The sequence below is a fragment of the Engystomops pustulosus genome, unplaced genomic scaffold (assembly GCF_040894005.1).
Source record: "Engystomops pustulosus unplaced genomic scaffold, aEngPut4.maternal MAT_SCAFFOLD_204, whole genome shotgun sequence".
Taxonomy (NCBI): domain Eukaryota; kingdom Metazoa; phylum Chordata; class Amphibia; order Anura; family Leptodactylidae; genus Engystomops; species Engystomops pustulosus.
The window spans coordinates 95,727-113,932 of NW_027285084.1; the positions used below are offsets into that span (position 1 = coordinate 95,727).

The 18,206-nt window shown below is 49.1% G+C and overlaps 1 protein-coding gene across 1 annotated transcript in view; it reads left to right on the forward strand.

The window, feature by feature from the left end:
• Window positions 1-18,164, forward strand: part of LOC140109493 (importin subunit alpha-5) — a 52,306-nt gene extending 34,142 nt beyond the window's left edge. The window contains exons 3-14 of the mRNA XM_072132019.1: window positions 35-142; window positions 6,376-6,475; window positions 7,426-7,520; window positions 7,609-7,740; window positions 8,309-8,397; window positions 9,162-9,261; window positions 9,358-9,521; window positions 9,612-9,690; window positions 10,200-10,325; window positions 10,444-10,571; window positions 10,663-10,841; window positions 11,967-18,164. Coding sequence (XP_071988120.1) covers window positions 35-142; window positions 6,376-6,475; window positions 7,426-7,520; window positions 7,609-7,740; window positions 8,309-8,397; window positions 9,162-9,261; window positions 9,358-9,521; window positions 9,612-9,690; window positions 10,200-10,325; window positions 10,444-10,571; window positions 10,663-10,841; window positions 11,967-12,154 — 1,488 coding nt within the window. The 3' untranslated portion in view covers window positions 12,155-18,164. The remainder of the gene's footprint in view (window positions 1-34; window positions 143-6,375; window positions 6,476-7,425; window positions 7,521-7,608; window positions 7,741-8,308; window positions 8,398-9,161; window positions 9,262-9,357; window positions 9,522-9,611; window positions 9,691-10,199; window positions 10,326-10,443; window positions 10,572-10,662; window positions 10,842-11,966) is intronic.
• The last annotated feature ends 42 nt before the right edge of the window (window positions 18,165-18,206 follow it).

Consider the following 18,206-nt stretch of genomic DNA (forward strand, 5'->3'; position numbering starts at 1 on the left):
CCACTTCCATGATTTGATCCTCTTTGTCTTGCAGTTGTTTAAAAGAAGAAATGTGGCCACTGCAGAAGAAGCGGCTGAGGACGACGCCATGTTCGATGCAAACCTCCACGAAGCCCCAGCAAATAACATGGAGATGGCGGCAGTAAGTGCGGGGGATATACAAGGCTGCACTACGGGGGGTTACAGGGAACCTGTCAGCAAGTGGTGTCCTGCAGCCTGTCCCTGGAGAGATGTGTAATCAGACCTCACACTGCTGTGCTCTGTGCTCTCTGCAGCCAGTGTTATATATTGTCCCTGGAGAGATGTGTAATCAGACCTCACACTGCTGTGCTCTGTGCTCTCTGCAGCCAGTGTTATGTACTGTCCCTGGAGAGATGTGTAATCAGACCTCACACTGCTGTGCTCTATGCTCTCTGCAGCCAGTGTTATTTACTGTCCCTGGAGAGGTGTGTAATCAGACCTCACACTGCTTTGCTCTGTGCTCTCTGCAGCCAGTGTTATGTATTGTCCTGGAGAGATGTGTAATCAGACCTCACACTGCTGTGCTCTATGCTCTCTGCAGCCAGTGTTATGTATTGTCCTGGAGAGATGTGTAATCAGACCTCACACTGCTGTGCTCTGTGCTCTCTGCAGCCAGTGTTATGTATTGTCCTGGAGAGATGTGTAATCAGACCTCACACTGCTGTGCTCTGTGCTCTCTGCAGCCAGTGTTATTTACTGTCCCTGGAGAGGTGTGTAATCAGACCTCACACTGCTTTGCTCTGTGCTCTCTTCAGCCAGTGTTATGTATTGTCCCTGGAGAGATGTGTAATCAGACCTCACACTGCTGTGCTCTGTGCTCTCTGCAGCCAGTGTTATGTATTGTCCTGGAGAGATGTGTAATCAGACCTCACACTGCTGTGCTCTGTGCTCTCTGCAGCCAGTGTTATGTATTGTCCTGGAGAGGTGTGTAATCAGACCTCACACTGCTGTGCTCTGTGCTCTCTGCAGCCAGTGTTATGTATTGTCCCTGGAGAGATGTGTAATCAGACCTCACACTGCTGTGCTCTGTGCTCTCTGCAGCCAGTGTTATGTATTGTCCTGGAGAGATGTGTAATCAGACCTCACACTGCTGTGCTCTGTGCTCTCTGCAGCCAGTGTTATGTATTGTCCTGGAGAGATGTGTAATCAGACCTCACACTGCTGTGCTCTATGCTCTCTGCAGCCAGTGTTATTTACTGTCCCTGGAGAGGTGTGTAATCAGACCTCACACTGCTTTGTTCTGTGCTCTCTTCAGCCAGTGTTATGTATTGTCCCTGGAGAGATGTGTAATCAGACCTCACACTGCTGTGCTCTATGCAGCCAGTGTTATGTATTGTCCCTGGAGAGATGTGTAATCAGACCTCACACTGCTGTGCTCTGTGCTCTCTGCAGCCAGTGTTATGTACTGTCCCTGGAGAGATGTGTAATCAGACCTCACACTGCTGTGCTCTGTGCTCTCTGCAGCCAGTGTTATGTATTGTCCCTGGAGAGATGTGTAATCAGACCTCACACTGCTGTGCTCTGTGCTCTCTGCAGCCAGTGTTATGTATTGTCCCTGGAGAGATGTGTAATCAGACCTCATACTGCTGTGCTCTGTGCTCTTTGCAGCCAGTGTTATGTATTGTCCCTGGAGAGATGTGTAATCAGACCTCACACTGCTGTGCTCTGTGCTCTCTGCAGCCAGTGTTATGTATTGTCCTGGAGATATGTGTAATCATACCTCACACTGCTGTGCTCTGTGCTCTATGCAGCCAGTGTTATGTATTGTCCCTGGAGAGATGTGTAATCAGACCTCACACTGCTGTGCTCTGTGCTCTCTGCAGCCAGTGTTATGTACTGTCTCTGTAGAGATGTGTAATCAGACCTCACACTGCTGTGCTCTGTGCTCTCTGCAGCCAGTGTTATGTATTGTCCCTGGAGAGATGTGTAATCAGACCTCACACTGCTGTGCTCTGTGCTCTCTGCAGCCAGTGTTATGTATTGTCCTAGGAGATGTGTAATCAGACCTCACACTGCTGTGCTCTATGCTCTCTGCAGCCAGTGTTATGTATTGTCCTGGAGAGATGTGTAATCAGACCTCACACTGCTGTGCTCTGTGCTCTCTGCAGCCAGTGTTATGTATTGTCCTGGAGAGATGTGTAATCAGACCTCACACTGCTGTGCTCTATGCTCTCTGCAGCCAGTGTTATTTACTGTCCCTGGAGAGGTGTGTAATCAGACCTCACACTGCTTTGCTCTGTGCTCTCTTCAGCCAGTGTTATGTATTGTCCCTGGAGAGATGTGTAATCAGACCTCACACTGCTGTGCTCTATGCAGCCAGTGTTATGTATTGTCCCTGGAGAGATGTGTAATCAGACCTCACACTGCTGTGCTCTGTGCTCTCTGCAGCCAGTGTTATGTACTGTCCCTGGAGAGATGTGTAATCAGACCTCACACTGCTGTGCTCTGTGCTCTCTGCAGCCAGTGTTATGTATTGTCCCTGGAGAGATGTGTAATCAGACCTCACACTGCTGTGCTCTGTGCTCTCTGCAGCCAGTGTTATGTATTGTCCCTGGAGAGATGTGTAATCACACCTCACACTGCTGTTCTCTGTGCTCTCTGCAGCCAGTGTTATGTATTGTCCCTGGAGAGATGTGTAATCAGACCTCATACTGCTGTGCTCTGTGCTCTCTGCAGCCAGTGTTATGTATTGTCCCTGGAGAGATGTGTAATCAGACCTCACACTGCTGTGCTCTGTGCTCTCTGCAGCCAGTGTTATGTATTGTCCTGGAGATATGTGTAATCATACCTCACACTGCTGTGCTCTGTGCTCTATGCAGCCAGTGTTATGTATTGTCCCTGGAGAGATGTGTAATCAGACCTCACACTGCTGTGCTCTGTGCTCTCTGCAGCCAGTGTTATGTACTGTCCCTGGAGAGATGTGTAATCAGACCTCACACTGCTGTGCTCTGTGCTCTCTGCAGCCAGTGTTATGTATTGTCCCTGGAGAGATGTGTAATCAGACCTCACACTGCTGTGCTCTGTGCTCTCTGCAGCCAGTGTTATGTATTGTCCCTGGAGAGATGTGTAATCACACCTCACACTGCTGTGCTCTGTGCTCTCTGCAGCCAGTGTTATGTATTGTCCCTGGAGAGATGTGTAATCAGACCTCACACTGCTGTGCTCTGTGCTCTCTGCAGCCAGTGTTATGTATTGTCCCTGGAGAGATGTGTAATCAGACCTCATACTGCTGTGCTCTGTGCTCTCTGCAGCCAGTGTTATGTATTGTCCCTGGAGAGATGTGTAATCAGACCTCACACTGCTGTGCTCTGTGCTCTCTGCAGCCAGTGTTATGTATTGTCCCTGGAGAGATGTGTAATCAGACCTCACACTGCTGTGCCTTGTGCTCTCTGCAGCCAGTGTTATGTATTGTACCTGGAGAGATGTGTAATCAGACCTCACACTGCTGTGCTCTGTGCTCTCTGCAGCCAGTGTTATGTATTGTCCCTGGAGAGATGTGTAATCAGACCTCACACTGCTGTGCTCTGTGCTCTCTGCAGCCAGTGTTATGTATTGTCCCTGGAGAGATGTGTAATCAGACCTCACACTGCTGTGCTCTGTGCTCTCTGCAGCTAGTGTTATGTACTGTACCTGGAGAGATGTGTAATCAGACCTCATACTGCTGTGCTCTGTGCTCTCTGCAGCCAGTGTTATGTATTTTCCCTGGAGAGATGTGTAATCAGACCTCACACTGCTGTGCTCTGTGCTCTCTGCAGCCAGTGTTATGTATTGTCCCTGGAGAGATGTGTAATCAGACCTCACACTGCTGTGCTCTGTGCTCTCTGCAGCCAGTGTTATGTATTGTCCTTGGAGAGATGTGTAATCAGACCTCACACTGCTGTGCTTTGTGCTCTCTGCAGCCAGTGTTATGTATTGTCCCTGGAGAGATGTGTAATCAGACCTCACACTGCTGTGCTCTGTGCTCTCTGCAGCCAGTGTTATGTTTTGTCCCTGGAGAGATGTGTAATCAGACCTCACACTGCTGTGCTCTGTGCTCTCTGCAGCCAGTGTTATGTATTGTCCCTGGAGAGATGTGTAATCAGACCTCACACTGCTGTGCTCTGTGCTCTCTGCAGCTAGTGTTATGTACTGTACCTGGAGAGATGTGTAATCAGACCTCATACTGCTGTGCTCTGTGCTCTCTGCAGCCAGTGTTATGTATTTTCCCTGGAGAGATGTGTAATCAGACCTCACACTGCTGTGCTCTGTGCTCTCTGCAGCCAGTGTTATGTATTGTCCCTGGAGAGATGTGTAATCAGACCTCACACTGCTGTGCTCTGTGCTCTCTGCAGCCAGTGTTATGTATTGTCCTTGGAGAGATGTGTAATCAGACCTCACACTGCTGTGCTTTGTGCTCTCTGCAGCCAGTGTTATGTATTGTCCCTGGAGAGATGTGTAATCAGACCTCACACTGCTGTGCTCTGTGCTCTCTGCAGCCAGTGTTATGTTTTGTCCCTGGAGAGATGTGTAATCAGACCTCACACTGCTGTGCTCTGTGCTCTCTGCAGCCAGTGTTATGTATTGTCCCTGGAGAGATGTGTAATCAGACCTCACACTGCTGTGCTCTGTGCTCTCTGCAGCCAGTGTTATGTATTGTCCCTGGAGAGATGTGTAATCAGACCTCACACTGCTGTGCTCTGTGCTCTCTGCAGCCACTGTTATGTATTGTTCCTGGAGAGATGTGTAATCAGACCTCACACTGCTGTGCTCTGTGCTCTCTGCTGCCAGTGTTGTGTATTGTCCCTGGAGAGATGTGTAATCAGACCTCACACTGCTGTGCTCTGTGCTCTCTGCAGCCAGTGTAATGTATTGTCCCTGGAGAGATGTGTAATCAGACCTCACACTGCTGTGCTCTGTGCTCTCTGCAGCCAGTGTTATGTATTGTCCCTGGAGAGATGTGTAATCAGACCTCACACTGCTGTGCTCTGTGCTCTCTGCAGCCAGTGTTATGTATTGTCCCTGGAGAGATGTGTAATCAGACCTCACACTGCTGTGCTCTGTGCTCTCTGCAGCCAGTGTTATGTATTGTCCCTGGAGAGATGTGTAATCAGTCCTCACACTGCTGTGCTCTGTGCTCTCTGCAGCCAGTGTTATGTATGGTCCCTGGAGAGATGTGTGATCAGACCTCACACTGCTGTGCTCTGTGCTCTCTGCAGCTAATGTTATGTATTGTCCCTGGAGAGATGTGTAATCAGACCTCACACTGCTGTGCTCTGTGCTTTCTGCAGCCAGTGTTATGTACTGTCCCTGGAGAGATGTGTAATCAGACCTCACACTGCTGTGCTCTGTGCTCTCTGCAGCCAGTGTTATGTACTGTCCCTGGAGAGATGTGTAATCAGACCTCACACTGCTGTGCTCTGTGCTCTCTGCAGCCACTGTTATGTATTGTTCCTGGAGAGATGTGTAATCAGACCTCACACTGCTGTGCTCTGTGCTCTCTGTAGCCAGTGTTATGTATTGTCCCTGGAGAGATGTGTAATCAGACCTCACACTGCTGTGCTCTGTGCTCTCTGCAGCCAGTGTTGTGTATTGTCCCTGGAGAGATGTGTAATCAGTCCTCACACTGCTGTGCTCTGTGCTCTCTGCAGCCAGTGTTATGTATTGTCCCTGGAGAGATGTGTAATCAGACCTCACACTGCTGTGCTCTGTGCTCTCTGCAGCCAGTGTTATGTATTGTCCCTGGAGAGATGTGTAATCAGACCTCACACTGCTGTGCTCTGTGCTCTCTGCAGCCAGTGTTATGTATTGTCCCTGGAGAGATGTGTAATCAGACCTCACACTGCTGTGCTCTGTGCTCTCTGTACCCAGTGTTATGTATTGTCCCCGGAGAGATGTGTAATCAGACCTCACACTGCTGTGCTCTGTGCTCTCTGCAGCCAGTGTTGTGTATTGTCCCTGGAGAGATGTGTAATCAGTCCTCACACTGCTGTGCTTTGTGCTCTCTGCAGCCAGTGTTGTGTATTGTCCCTGGAGAGATGTGTAATCAGTCCTCACACTGCTGTGCTCTGTGCTCTCTGCAGCCAGTGTTATTTACTGTCCCTGGAGAGATGTGTAATCAGACCTCACACTGCTGTGCTCTGTGCTCTCTGCAGCCAGTATTATGTATTGTCCCTGGAGCGATGTGTAATCAGACCTCACACTGCTGTGCTCTGTGCTCTCTGCAGCCAGTGTTATGTATTGTCCCTGGAGCGATGTGTAATCAGACCTCACACTGCTGTGCTCTGTGCTCTCTGCAGCCAGTGTTATGTATAACCCTAGCCCTGTACTGTATGGTTCATGGTTCGTGCTCTCACTGCTGTGCCTGTCTCTCTGCAGAGCGGGGTGATCACTTCTGATATGATAGACATGATCTTCTCTAATAATCCAGAGCAGCAGCTCGCCGCCACCCAGAAGTTCAGAAAACTGCTGTCTAAAGGTAAGTCCTGTGTGTTCTGCACCCGGGGGTGTATAGAGGGATGTCAGTACTTACCTCTCAGCAGTGGCCGATGCTTCCAGTCCCATATGATCATTGTGTTTGGTGATCCCTGCTCTCACTCGTCACACTTGTCCGCGAATCGGGATTCTACGCATGCGCAGAGCACAGGCCGGCGGCTGCGGGGTCTTGGCTCCAAAGCCGGAGCTACTGCGCATGCGGACGAGTTCTGAATGTCTTGGTAGGTGGATCACAAGAGGCTACTGGGGCGTGGAGTAACTGCGCCGTGTAGCGTCTGCTCCGGTTACTCTTTAGTAAATTTGCATATTAGGGCAATCAAAAACTGTAAATAGATACGAGGACTAATGGTGTTTCCCATGTAAATACGGCACAATGTAGCAGTGCTAGATAACACGGAAGCTTCCATACCTACAGTACTGCTAGACAAGTGCAGGAGAAGAACTTCACCGCTGAGCATGTACATAATGTGCAATCACATTCATCTCAACTAAAAGCCTGCAAACATGAGCTCTGAGGAAAAGCAAACTGAGACATAAAGCAGTATGCAGAGAGAATGTACACTGCACAATGGATGTATGCACTGTGTATTGAAACTTTAGGTAGTATTTACCTTAATCCTGATTTTTTGGTCCCACGCTTTACTGTGATCTGTAGGGGAGGAGCTTCATTACTGAGCAGGAGCAAAAAGTGCATCCACTTTCATCTCAACTACAAGCGACATCCTCAGATCAGGGATAGAACAGACACTTATTGGACATTCCATCATTTCCCTACAATTTTATGAGAAATATGTTTGTCACATAATGGAGATAACTAATTGTATCAATTTATTAGATATTTTTGGAGTCAGAGACAGTCAATTTTATTCCGACTCCCTGCCCTTAAAGGGGAACTTTCTAAAGCTACAGGTTAAACCTTTCATGTTCTTCCAGAACCAAATCCCCCGATAGATGAAGTGATCGGCACACACGGGGTGGTCGCCAGATTCGTGGAGTTCCTGAAGAGGAAGGAGAACTGCACGTTACAGGTCAGAGGGGCGGCCGGATCGTGTCACTATGTGTTATGACCGGCACTGTTCACACTTGACATCAGGGTCGTCTCGTTGTCTCCTACAGTTTGAAGCCGCCTGGGTGCTAACAAACATCGCCTCGGGGAACTCCCTGCAGACCCGGATCGTCATCCAGGCGGGCGCCGTGCCCATCTTCATAGAACTGCTCAGCTCGGAGTTTGAAGATGTGCAGGAGCAGGTAAGACTGGGAAGAGATTGTCAATATTAATCAGATTTATTTTTAATAAAGTTTTTTTTTAATTTCCAATATTAAAGGAACTTTCCAGTAACAGCAAATTCATAGCACAATACATGGTGCAGGGCCTGATGGGAGGAGCAGGACTCAATTTCTTTGTATTGCTAGAACCTCGCAGGAACCTAGAATCACGCTCCTCCCTTCAGGCCCTGCACAAGGCATCATTCAAGAAATCGGCTCCTGTAATCAGATTTTTTTATCTTGTATTAATTTTCCGAGGTAGTCAGATTTTCTGTAAAATGTTCTGTGATCATCAAATTTTTCTATTATTATATTTTATAAATATATTATTATTTTTTATCAGATAGTTTTACTATTAATAATTAGCATTATTAATTTGTTATTTTTAGTACTATATTTTCAGTATTAATCAGATTTTCTCTGGTATTATATTTGCTGAATTCTAGCAGTGCATTTGCCGTAGTATTCAGATTTCCCTAGACTCCGCCTCCTGCACCCTCTTCCTGTGTATGATACATTTTCATTCCATGTATCTATGTTTCTTCTACAGGCGGTGTGGGCTTTGGGGAACATAGCAGGAGACAGTACCGTGTGCCGGGACTATGTCCTGGACTGTAACATCCTGCCCCCCCTATTACAGTGAGTATCCACACACTGGTTTCTCCAGCCATAAGACACAGATTGTTAGGTCTGATTTATGTCCTGAGCCCAGTATTGGTCACATTTTTCTAGTAATTAGATTTTTCTTTAGTTATAGATCTGCAGTACTAATCAGATTTTCTAATATCAGATTAGCAGGACTATTCAAAGTATCAATGACATTTTTAACTTCAGCACTGAGCATGTACATAATGTGCAGTCACATTCATCTGAACTAAAAGCCTACAAACATGAGCTCAGGAAACAGAAATTGTTTGGTCTGATTTATGTCCTGAGCCCAGTATTAGTCAGGTTTTTCTAGTAATAGAGATGCAGTATTAATTAGATTTTCTTTAGTTATAGATCTGCAGTACTAATCAGATTTTTTAATAACAGATTTGCAGGTTTATTCAAAGTATCAATGGCATTTTTAGAGTAATAGAGTTGCAGTATTAGTCACATTTTTCTAGTAATTGATCCACAATATTAATAAAACAATTTTTAATAATAGATTTACAGTATTTATCAGATCTGATACTAAGAGTTGAAGTGATTGATCCTCAGTATAAATCAGATTTTTGTATTTAAAGAGCCTTAGTTTTAATTTAGATTTTTTTTGTTGTTGTAATAGATTCATGTATTAGATTTTTTAAGGATTTATTTGCAGTATTATTTAGATTTTTCTGGTGGTACAGTTGCAGTAATAGTCATATTGTTAGTAATACATTTAGCTGTTACTACCTGATGGTTTGTATATGTTACAGATTACTATCAAAACAGAACCGACTCACAATGACCCGGAACGCTGTCTGGGCGCTGTCCAACCTGTGCAGAGGGAAGAACCCGCCACCAGATTTTGCCAAGGTGAGACATCAGCAGTATAAGGGGCTGGGGGTCCTTCATGGGTGGTCTCTGTAATCTCCCCCCTTCACCCGTGTGATGTCTGTGTTCTCTCTGCAGGTCTCCCCGTGTCTGAACGTCTTGTCCTGGCTGCTCTTTTTTAGTGACACGGACGTCCTGGCTGACGCCTGCTGGGCGCTCTCGTACCTGTCTGACGGCCCAAACGACAAAATCCAGGCAGTCATTGATGCCGGGGTGTGCAGGCGATTGGTGGAGCTCCTGATGTGAGATATAGAGGAGTCTTCTAGGTGTGATGTGCTATCCCACCAGGGGTAGGGGGCACCTACTGACCTCTTACCTATCTTTCCATTCAGGCACAGCGACTACAAAGTGGTTTCTCCCGCCCTGAGAGCCGTCGGGAACATCGTCACTGGAGATGACGTTCAGACACAGGTTTGTATTGAGGATGATGCAGATATTCAGAGTCAAGAGAAATAAAATTAGTTGTTAATGAGAAAGTGAATCTGATAGATGGAGCATAGACAGAGGCAGATGGAAATTGAGTGAGCGCTGCCCCCTAGTGGATACATTGTGAACAGCGAGCATCTGTTTGCTTGTGATCTAAGGGGGATTCGCCTATTAGGACAGGAGATCTATATTAGATAGTCGGTTCGACAACTCACAATTGTCTGCAGAGACTGCGGTGCCATGACGAGCACTATGGACTCTGATTCTCTCTCCTAGCATTGTGCTGTATGGTGGCAGGACTCGGTACTGCAGCTCAGATCCATTCACTTAAACGTGAGGGAGCCGGTCCTTGTGCCTGATGATAAATCACCCTTGGATTGTAGGTGTCCGGTCCTGCCAGTCTTGTATTGATCACCTGCTATAAGTTTAATTAAATTAAAGATGACGTAGAATAAAGCCAAGTGCACAGATCTGAGCCTCCCCCTGATCCGCAGGTCATCCTGAACTGCTCGGCTCTGCAGAGTTTACTCCATTTACTGAGCAGCCCCAAGGAGTCCATCAAGAAGGAGGCGTGCTGGACGATATCCAACATCACGGCCGGGAACCGTTCTCAGATCCAGGTGAAGCACATCAGCTTTGTGCATTGTAGCTTGTTTTCTGGGGGAGGAGCTGTAGTTTTCATAAATACCATTTGGGGGTTTGTGGTTCACCCTTCTCTCGTGTCTTCTCTATCTACAGACTGTAATCGATGCCGCCATCTTCCCCACTCTCATTAGCATCTTGCAAACGGCCGAGTTCAGAACCAGGAAAGAAGCTGCATGGGCAATTACAAACGCCACGTCTGGGGGCTCCATTGAACAGATAAAGTAGGCACCTACTCACAGTGCAGGGCTATGACACTGTACACAATGTACTTGTATCCTTAGGATCATCGTTTTGCTCTCTTCTGTCTTCCAGATACCTGGTTGGATTGGGCTGCATCAAACCCCTCTGTGACCTCCTTACCGTCATGGACTCCAAGATCGTGCAGGTGGCTCTGAACGGCCTGGAGAATATCCTGAGACTGGGCGAGCAGGAGTCTAAGAAGGACGGCACAGGCATAAACCCCTACTGCATCCACATCGAGGAAGCCTACGGTAAGGATAGGGGCCTGGGGGCTGTAGAGAAGTAGAAATGGTGGAGGAGATCTGTCTGATGCACATCAGTCTGTCCTGTTACATGTGAATGGATTTGTAGTTGCCAGACCAGCAAAGAACTTTCCTGCTTTTAGGAGAACAGAAGCAGGACCCTTACTCATTCCCAATAATGACATCATCAAAGGTCCTTAAAGCACAACTCCGATTTATAATTTTCTATATTTTCTACTATTACTTCCATAACCTATGTGCAGCAGTTTTTTGCTATTTGCTATCCTCCTCGATTTAGCCTGTCCCTGCAGTAACTGTCTCTTCTGGCTAAACATTCTTTTGTTTACTCAAGAAATTCTAGAGACCCTGACTCCCTGCTCACTCTGGACGGGTGAGAGTCATGTAATCGAGCATTGTGTGTAGCTCGCAGGGGAGCCTTGTGTCTGCAGCTCTGTGGATGCACAAGTCTCCAGCAAAGAATAGTGAGGTACATGGCCCCTGTTCCCTATCAATCCCTCCATCACAGTGATTCTGAAGAACTTTCTCTTTTTGTCTCTCTGCTCCTCAAGCTGTATCATAGACTCACCAGACCTATGGCCACTATCTACACATCAGGGAAGCTGTTAACCCTATGTGCTCACTTCACTAAGACCATACACAGAATTTCCACGTCATGTAACTGTTCAGTGCTGGTTTCTACTACTTATTCCATGCTCAATGCTCCTCCATGTGATGGAAGCCGCCAGGTTCTTCCCTGTAACGTCCTGTATGTACACACTAGGCTGAGCTCAGTGGATTTACTTGTAGGAGTCTCACCGGATTTGCTTCTACGTTACTTCCTGATATAACACTATAAGCAGGATGTAGATGACTCAGCTTCACAGCAAGGACAGGAAGAGCTTAGTCCCCGCCCACTTCCCTGCTGCTGAGGAAGATTTCTGATGAGTGGCTTTCAAACAGAATATGACAAAACTCAGGAAATAAAAGGGCGAGCGCCACAATTTGGGCATCGATCTGTTCGCATTGAAAGTTGGAATCACATGATGATTATGTAATAAATAATTATGAAATCGGAGTTACACTTTAACCAGGAGCAGCGCTCTCACCTCTCTGTGTCTTTCTCCCTCTTCCCAGGCCTAGACAAGATTGAGTTCCTGCAGAGCCACGAGAACCAGGAGATCTATCAGAAGGCCTTCGACCTGATCGAGCATTACTTTGGTACTGATGATGAAGACAGCAGTATTGCCCCCCAAGTAGACCTGAGCCAGCAGCAGTACATCTTCCAGCAGCGGGAGGCCCCCATGGAGAGATTCCAGCTGTAACCGGCAGCATGCGCCAGAGCTAGATCTCCCCCATCATCCTCCACCGGTCTGCCGCCACCTCTGCGCGTGCAGACTCCTCCCCCTTTCCATTTCCTCCTCCTCCTCAATATTTTCTCTTTAGTTCTCCTTGTCCTCCGCAGTGTGCTCTCTCTCTTCTTGTTTCCTCTTTGACATTTGGCGCTGTCATCGGAGCCGGGAGGTCTTTCCTTGTCCTGGCTGCCGGTATAAGAGAGGGGCTTAGCCCCCACACCCCAGCCTACGCCCCACCGGATGGCGTCACCCAACATATCTCCATTTCACCTCCGACTTGGACACAGCGACGAAAGGAAAGACCGGACAAACTGCATACAGGAGACCACGGACCGACCAAGAAGGCGCTGGAGCCAGGAGCCGGGGCCCCGGAGTCAGGAGATGGGCTCCAACCCCCGAGACACGCTGCCGCCACCCGTCAGAGAAGGACGAGGCAGAGAGATACAGGAGGAAGACCCCCGAGCCCCCCGACAGGCGGCTCAGCTCTCTCCAGGATCTTAAAGCTGCCTTCACTTTTCATTTTTCTTCCTTTTGCTACTTTTTTGTGCCCCCCCCCCCCTCGGACCCCATGAGACTGTGGACGGCTGCTGTCCTTACTCCCCCCTCCCCCAGAGACACGACGGACTTTAAAAAAATTCTTTTGTGGAGACTTTTCTAGTGACTCTTTAAATTAAAAAACATGAAAAAAAGGACAAAAAAAAATAAATGTCCCCCGAACACAAAAACCAACAACAAAAACCAACGCGATGGGACTGAATCTTTTGCCGCTCGCCATGGAGGCCGCCACAGGGAGGTCTACGCGGAGGCGAAGCGGTCTCCTCCTCCAGCCCCTCCCCCTCCATCCGTCTGGTTTACAGAGAAGCCGCTGTAGGTTAGAGAGTATATTATATATTTTTATTTTACGTTGATGCAGCAATTTTTTTTTCTTTGCTGTGTAAATTATTGCATTATTTTAAATGTAAAAAAAAAAAAAACCCCATTGTTTATTGTTCCCGAGGCCATTTTAAAGGTCACAGGGCGGTGACACTATAGAGATGTATAGGGAGCAGGTCACAGGGCGGTGACACTATAGAGATGTATAGGGAGCAGGTCACAGGGCGGTGACACTATAGAGATGTATAGGGAGCAGGTCACAGGGCGGTGACACTATAGAGATGTATAGGGAGCAGGTCACAGGGCGGTGACACTATAGAGATGTATAGGGAGCAGGTCACAGGGCGTTGACACTATAGAGATGTATAGGGAGCAGGTCACAGCCATTCCTATCTGTGTACACCCATGCATCAAAGCACAAAGCCACACGCTGACCACATGGGGGCGCACCAGGACCAGGAAGATGACCTTACAGGTCAAGGCCCGGTACACAGCGTAGATTTTGCTCTGAAGAACCCATTGCAGCTGAATAGACCTGTGCAAGGGTCCCTGGAGAGATGTGTAATCAGACCTCACACTGCTGTGCTCTGTGCTCTCTGCAGCCAGTATTATGTATTGTCCCTGGAGAGATGTGTATTCAGACCTCACACTGCTGTGCTCTGTGCTCTCTGCACCCAGTGTTATGTACTGTCCCAGGAGAGATGTGTAATCAGACCTCACACTGCTGTGCTCTGTGCTCTCTGCAGCCAGTGTTATGTACTATCCCTGGAGAGATGTGTAATCAGACCTCACACTGCTGTGCTCTGTGCTCCCTGCAGCCAGTGTTGTGTATTGTCCCTGGAGAGATGTGTAATCCGACCTCACACTGCTGTGCTCTGTGCTCTCTGCAGCCAATGTTATGTATTGTCCCTGGAGAGATGTGTAATCAGACCTCACACTGCTGTGCTCTGTGCTCTCTGCTGCCAGTGTTATGTACTGTCCCTGGAGAGATGTGTAATCAGACCTCACACTGCTGTGCTCTGTGCTCTCTGCAGCCAGTGTTATGTATTGTCCCCAGAGAGATGTGTAATCAGACCTCACACTGCTGTGCTCTGTGCTCTCTGCAGCCAGTGTTATGTATTGTCCCTGGAGAGATGTGTAATCAGACCTCACACTGCTGTGCTCTGTGCTCTCTGCAGCCAGTGTTATGTAGTGTCACTTCGGAGATGTGTAACATTTGTTTATGGGGGACTGACAGGACTGACAAATATGGATTTATATTCCAGTATTGTAGATTCATAATGGGGTTGTGTCCTCACACTGCTGTGCTCCCTGCACCCTTTGTTAGGTGTTTTCCGTGGAGATACAAAAGTCTGATTACACATCTCTCCAGGGACAATACGTAAAGGAAATCTACCTTTTGTTTTTATGCATTGTGAAGCAAACACACCCTGAGAATGCTGTAGCAACACTGATGCAGAAACATATCTTGTTTAACCCCTGAGCTGAGTGGTTGTGCTGAAAAAACAATTATACAATTAAGATAATGAGGCTATGTGGCTCCTGTGGCTGCCCCGGCGCACCTCCTCTCACATTAGTTATGCTCTGCTCTGGAGAATGATGTGATCACTGTGCTGTCCCTGACAGGCAGAAGTAATCAATCGCTGCACCATCCCCCAGATGCTGTGTACGAGTCATCCAGCTCAGGTTGATGAGTCCTGTATGGACAGTTCCGGAAGCTCATTTATGAATGGAAGCCCTCAGTCTGCACCCAGCTTCCCCAAGGTCCTGAATTTAAAATTGTTTTTTGAGCAAAACCACTCAGATCAGGGATTAAACAAGATATGTTACTGCATCAGTGTTGCTGCAGCATTCTCAAGGTAGGTTTGATTAACAATGTATGAAAACGAATGGTAGATTTAATTTAAGACTGTCTGCAAAGCAGAGCGGAGACACTCAAGTGGACTTGGAGAAGGTACAAGAATAGAAAACCACAACCACAGTTCTGCTTCTCCTGATAACATGCATACAGAAATGATTACACATCTCTCCAGGGACAATACAAAACACTGACGGCATAAATGTGCTCTCTATATAGCATGTCTGATACTCCAGTCACATCCAGGGCTGCATCCAGAGTATGTAACACATAGTACACGCAGTACAGCTACCAGCAGGGGGCAGCAGTGTAACACCCTGAACACTAACAGCAAGACTCATCATCATGTGAGATCAATGCAAACACAGGCAAAGGTTTATGTAGTACCGGTCCACATTGATCTGCCGAGCCACTGCCCCATCCCTCTCTGCCGCTCCCCCTTCCCTCTCTGCAGCTCCCCCATCCCTCTCTGCCGCTCCCCCTTCCCTCTCTGCTGCTCCCACATTCCGCTCTGCCGCTCCCCCATCCCTCTCTGCCGCTCCCCCATCCCTCTCTGCCGCTCCCCCATCCCTCTCTGCCGCTCCCCCATCCCTTTCTGCCGCTCCCCCACCCTCTCTGCCGCTCCCCCATCCCTCTCTGCCGCTCCCCCATCCCTCTCTGCCGCTCCCTCATCCCTCTCTGCCGCTCCCCCATCCCTCTCTGCCGCTCCCCCATCCCTCTCTGCCGCTCCCCCATCCCTCTCTGCCGCTCCCCCATCCCTTTCTGCCGCTCCCCCACCCTCTCTGCCGCTCCCCCATCCCTCTCTGCCGCTCCCCCATCCCTCTCTGCCGCTCCCACATCCCCCTCTGCCGCTCCCCCATCCCTCTCTGCCGCTCCCCCATCCCTCTCTGCCGCTCCCCCATCCCTCTCTGCCGCTCCCCCATCCCTCTCTGCCGCTCCCTCATCCCTCTCTGCCGCTCCCTCATCCCTCTCTGCCGCTCCCACATCCCTCTCTGCTGCTCCCACATCCCTCTCTGCAGCTCCCCCATCCCTCTCTGCAGCTCCCCCATCCCTCTCTGCAGCTCCCCCATCCCTCTCTGCCGCTCCCCCATCCCTCTCTGCCTCTCCCTCATCCCTCTCTGCCGCTCCCTCATCCCTCTCTGCCGCTCCCTCATCCCTCTCTGCCGCTCCCTCATCCCTCTCTGCCGCTCCCACATCCCTCTCTGCCGCTCCCACATCCCTCTCTGCAGCTCCCCCATCCCTCTCTGCAGCTCCCCCATCCCTCTCTGCCGCTCCCTCATCCCCCTCTGCCGCTCCCTCATCCCCCTCTGCCGCTCCCTCATCCCTCTCTGCCGCTCCCCCTTCCCTCTCTGCCGCTCCCCCTTCCCTCTCTGCCGAGCCGCTCCCCATCCCTCTCTGCCTCTCCCTCATCCCGCTCTGCCGCTCCCTCATCCCTCTCTGTCGAACCTCTCCGCGGAGCCGCTCCCTCATCCCTCTCTGCCGCACCCCCTTCCCTCTCTGCTGAGCCGCTCCTCCATCCCTCTCTGTCGCTCCCCCTTCCCTCTCTGCTGCTCCCCCATGCCACTATGCCGAGCCGCTCCCTCATCCCTCTCTGTTGAACCTCTCTGCGGAGCCGCTCCCTCATCCCTCTCTGCCGCTCCCCCATCCCTCTCTGTCGCTCCCCCTTCCCTCTCTGCTGCTCCCCCATCCCACTCTGCCGAGCCGCTCCCTCATCCCTCTCTGCCGCTCCCTAATCCCTCTTTGCTGAGCCGCTCCCCCATCCCGCTCTGCCACTCCCCATCCCTCTCTGCCGCTCCCTCATCCCTCTCCGCGAAGCTGCTCCCCCATCCCTCTGCTACTCCCCCCATCCCTCTCTCCCGAGCCCCCCACGATCCCTCTCTGCCACCCCCTGTGATCTGGATATGAGCAGTAAATCATAAGACAGATTTAGGATTTGCCGCCCTCCTCCCCCTGGACATGTGCAGTGTGAGTGAACCAGACCAGGAGACGGACCCCTCTGAAGCAATAAGGTCTCGCCCCCGGCCACATCCTCGTATTTATTATGGTTTCCTTCCTTTGTGCCACAGACTTTGCTGGTGTCGCACAGACGCCGCCGCCGCGCACCCTCCTTCCGTCTTGTCATTTTTACCTGTTAAAACTTGAGAGACTTTTGTATCAGGAGCCAAACTCTTAAAGGCCAAGCGCATTAGACCGGGCGGAGAAGAGCCCGGAGCACTGCACTACGGACACCGGCAGCATCCCACTTACCTGGACTGCACTTTCAAGCTCTTTTCGGACTGGACCCTCGTCCTTTCTTTGGGGAAAAACTAGTTAATTTTTTTTGTTTAGAATCAGGACAGACTTTCTGATGGACAAACTTCCAAAGTTCTTCTTTTAGATGTGTGGTACATACCTGTCGCCTGACAGGGGCGCTCTTACCTGTTACTGCTGAGATCAGTGATGTCCAAAAGATTTCAAGGGATTCTCCACTGCTGCGGGATCCTGTGCCAGTGTTATATATTGTCCCTGGAGAAATGTGTAATCAGACCTTTGTGTATGTTAGTAGCAGCAGGACTGTGAATTGTGGATTTTTATTCCAGGATTGTAGCTTTTCCAAGTGCTCTAGGAAGGTGTCCTCACACTGCTTTGGTCTGTCTCTGGGTATTGTCCCTGGAGATATGTGTACCCATACTTTAGTGTATGCTGTTAGTGTCTGTTGCTCAGTAGTCAGTAGTAATCCATATTTCACAGTCCTGCTGCTACTAACAACATACACATAGATATGATTACACATCTCGGCATGGACAATACAGGGATGATGGTGATTCCCCATCAGACCTCATACTTCATGTTTTGGCTTCTATAGTCAGTTACTGGTCAGATGTCCTCATCCTGTGACTCTTTAGCAGTAACTACAACTCCCATCATGCCTGTTGGAAGCAGATCCACTACATTGTATGTTTTTCCTTCTCTTTGTGACAACCTGACTACAGGATGAGGCTGCTTGTAGTCTGTTACCATGGCGACACAGATTTGTTTATCAACAATTTACAATGTTTCAAATTTAAAAGCTGATCCTCAGCAGTAATAGGGTGGTGTCGCCCCGGAGCGGGCCAGGATAGGACTCGATTTTTCGCTCTCATTTCCTGTGTGGGCCGAAGACACGATATATTTTTTTTTTTAAATTGAAAGAATTGAAGCACATGAGCGAGAATCCCGCAAACCGGAAACTTCCGCAATCACCAGAGAATAAAAATCACTTCCATCTTGTGCCTCGTGTGGTCATTCTGTGACACCTGCCACCCCCTGTGT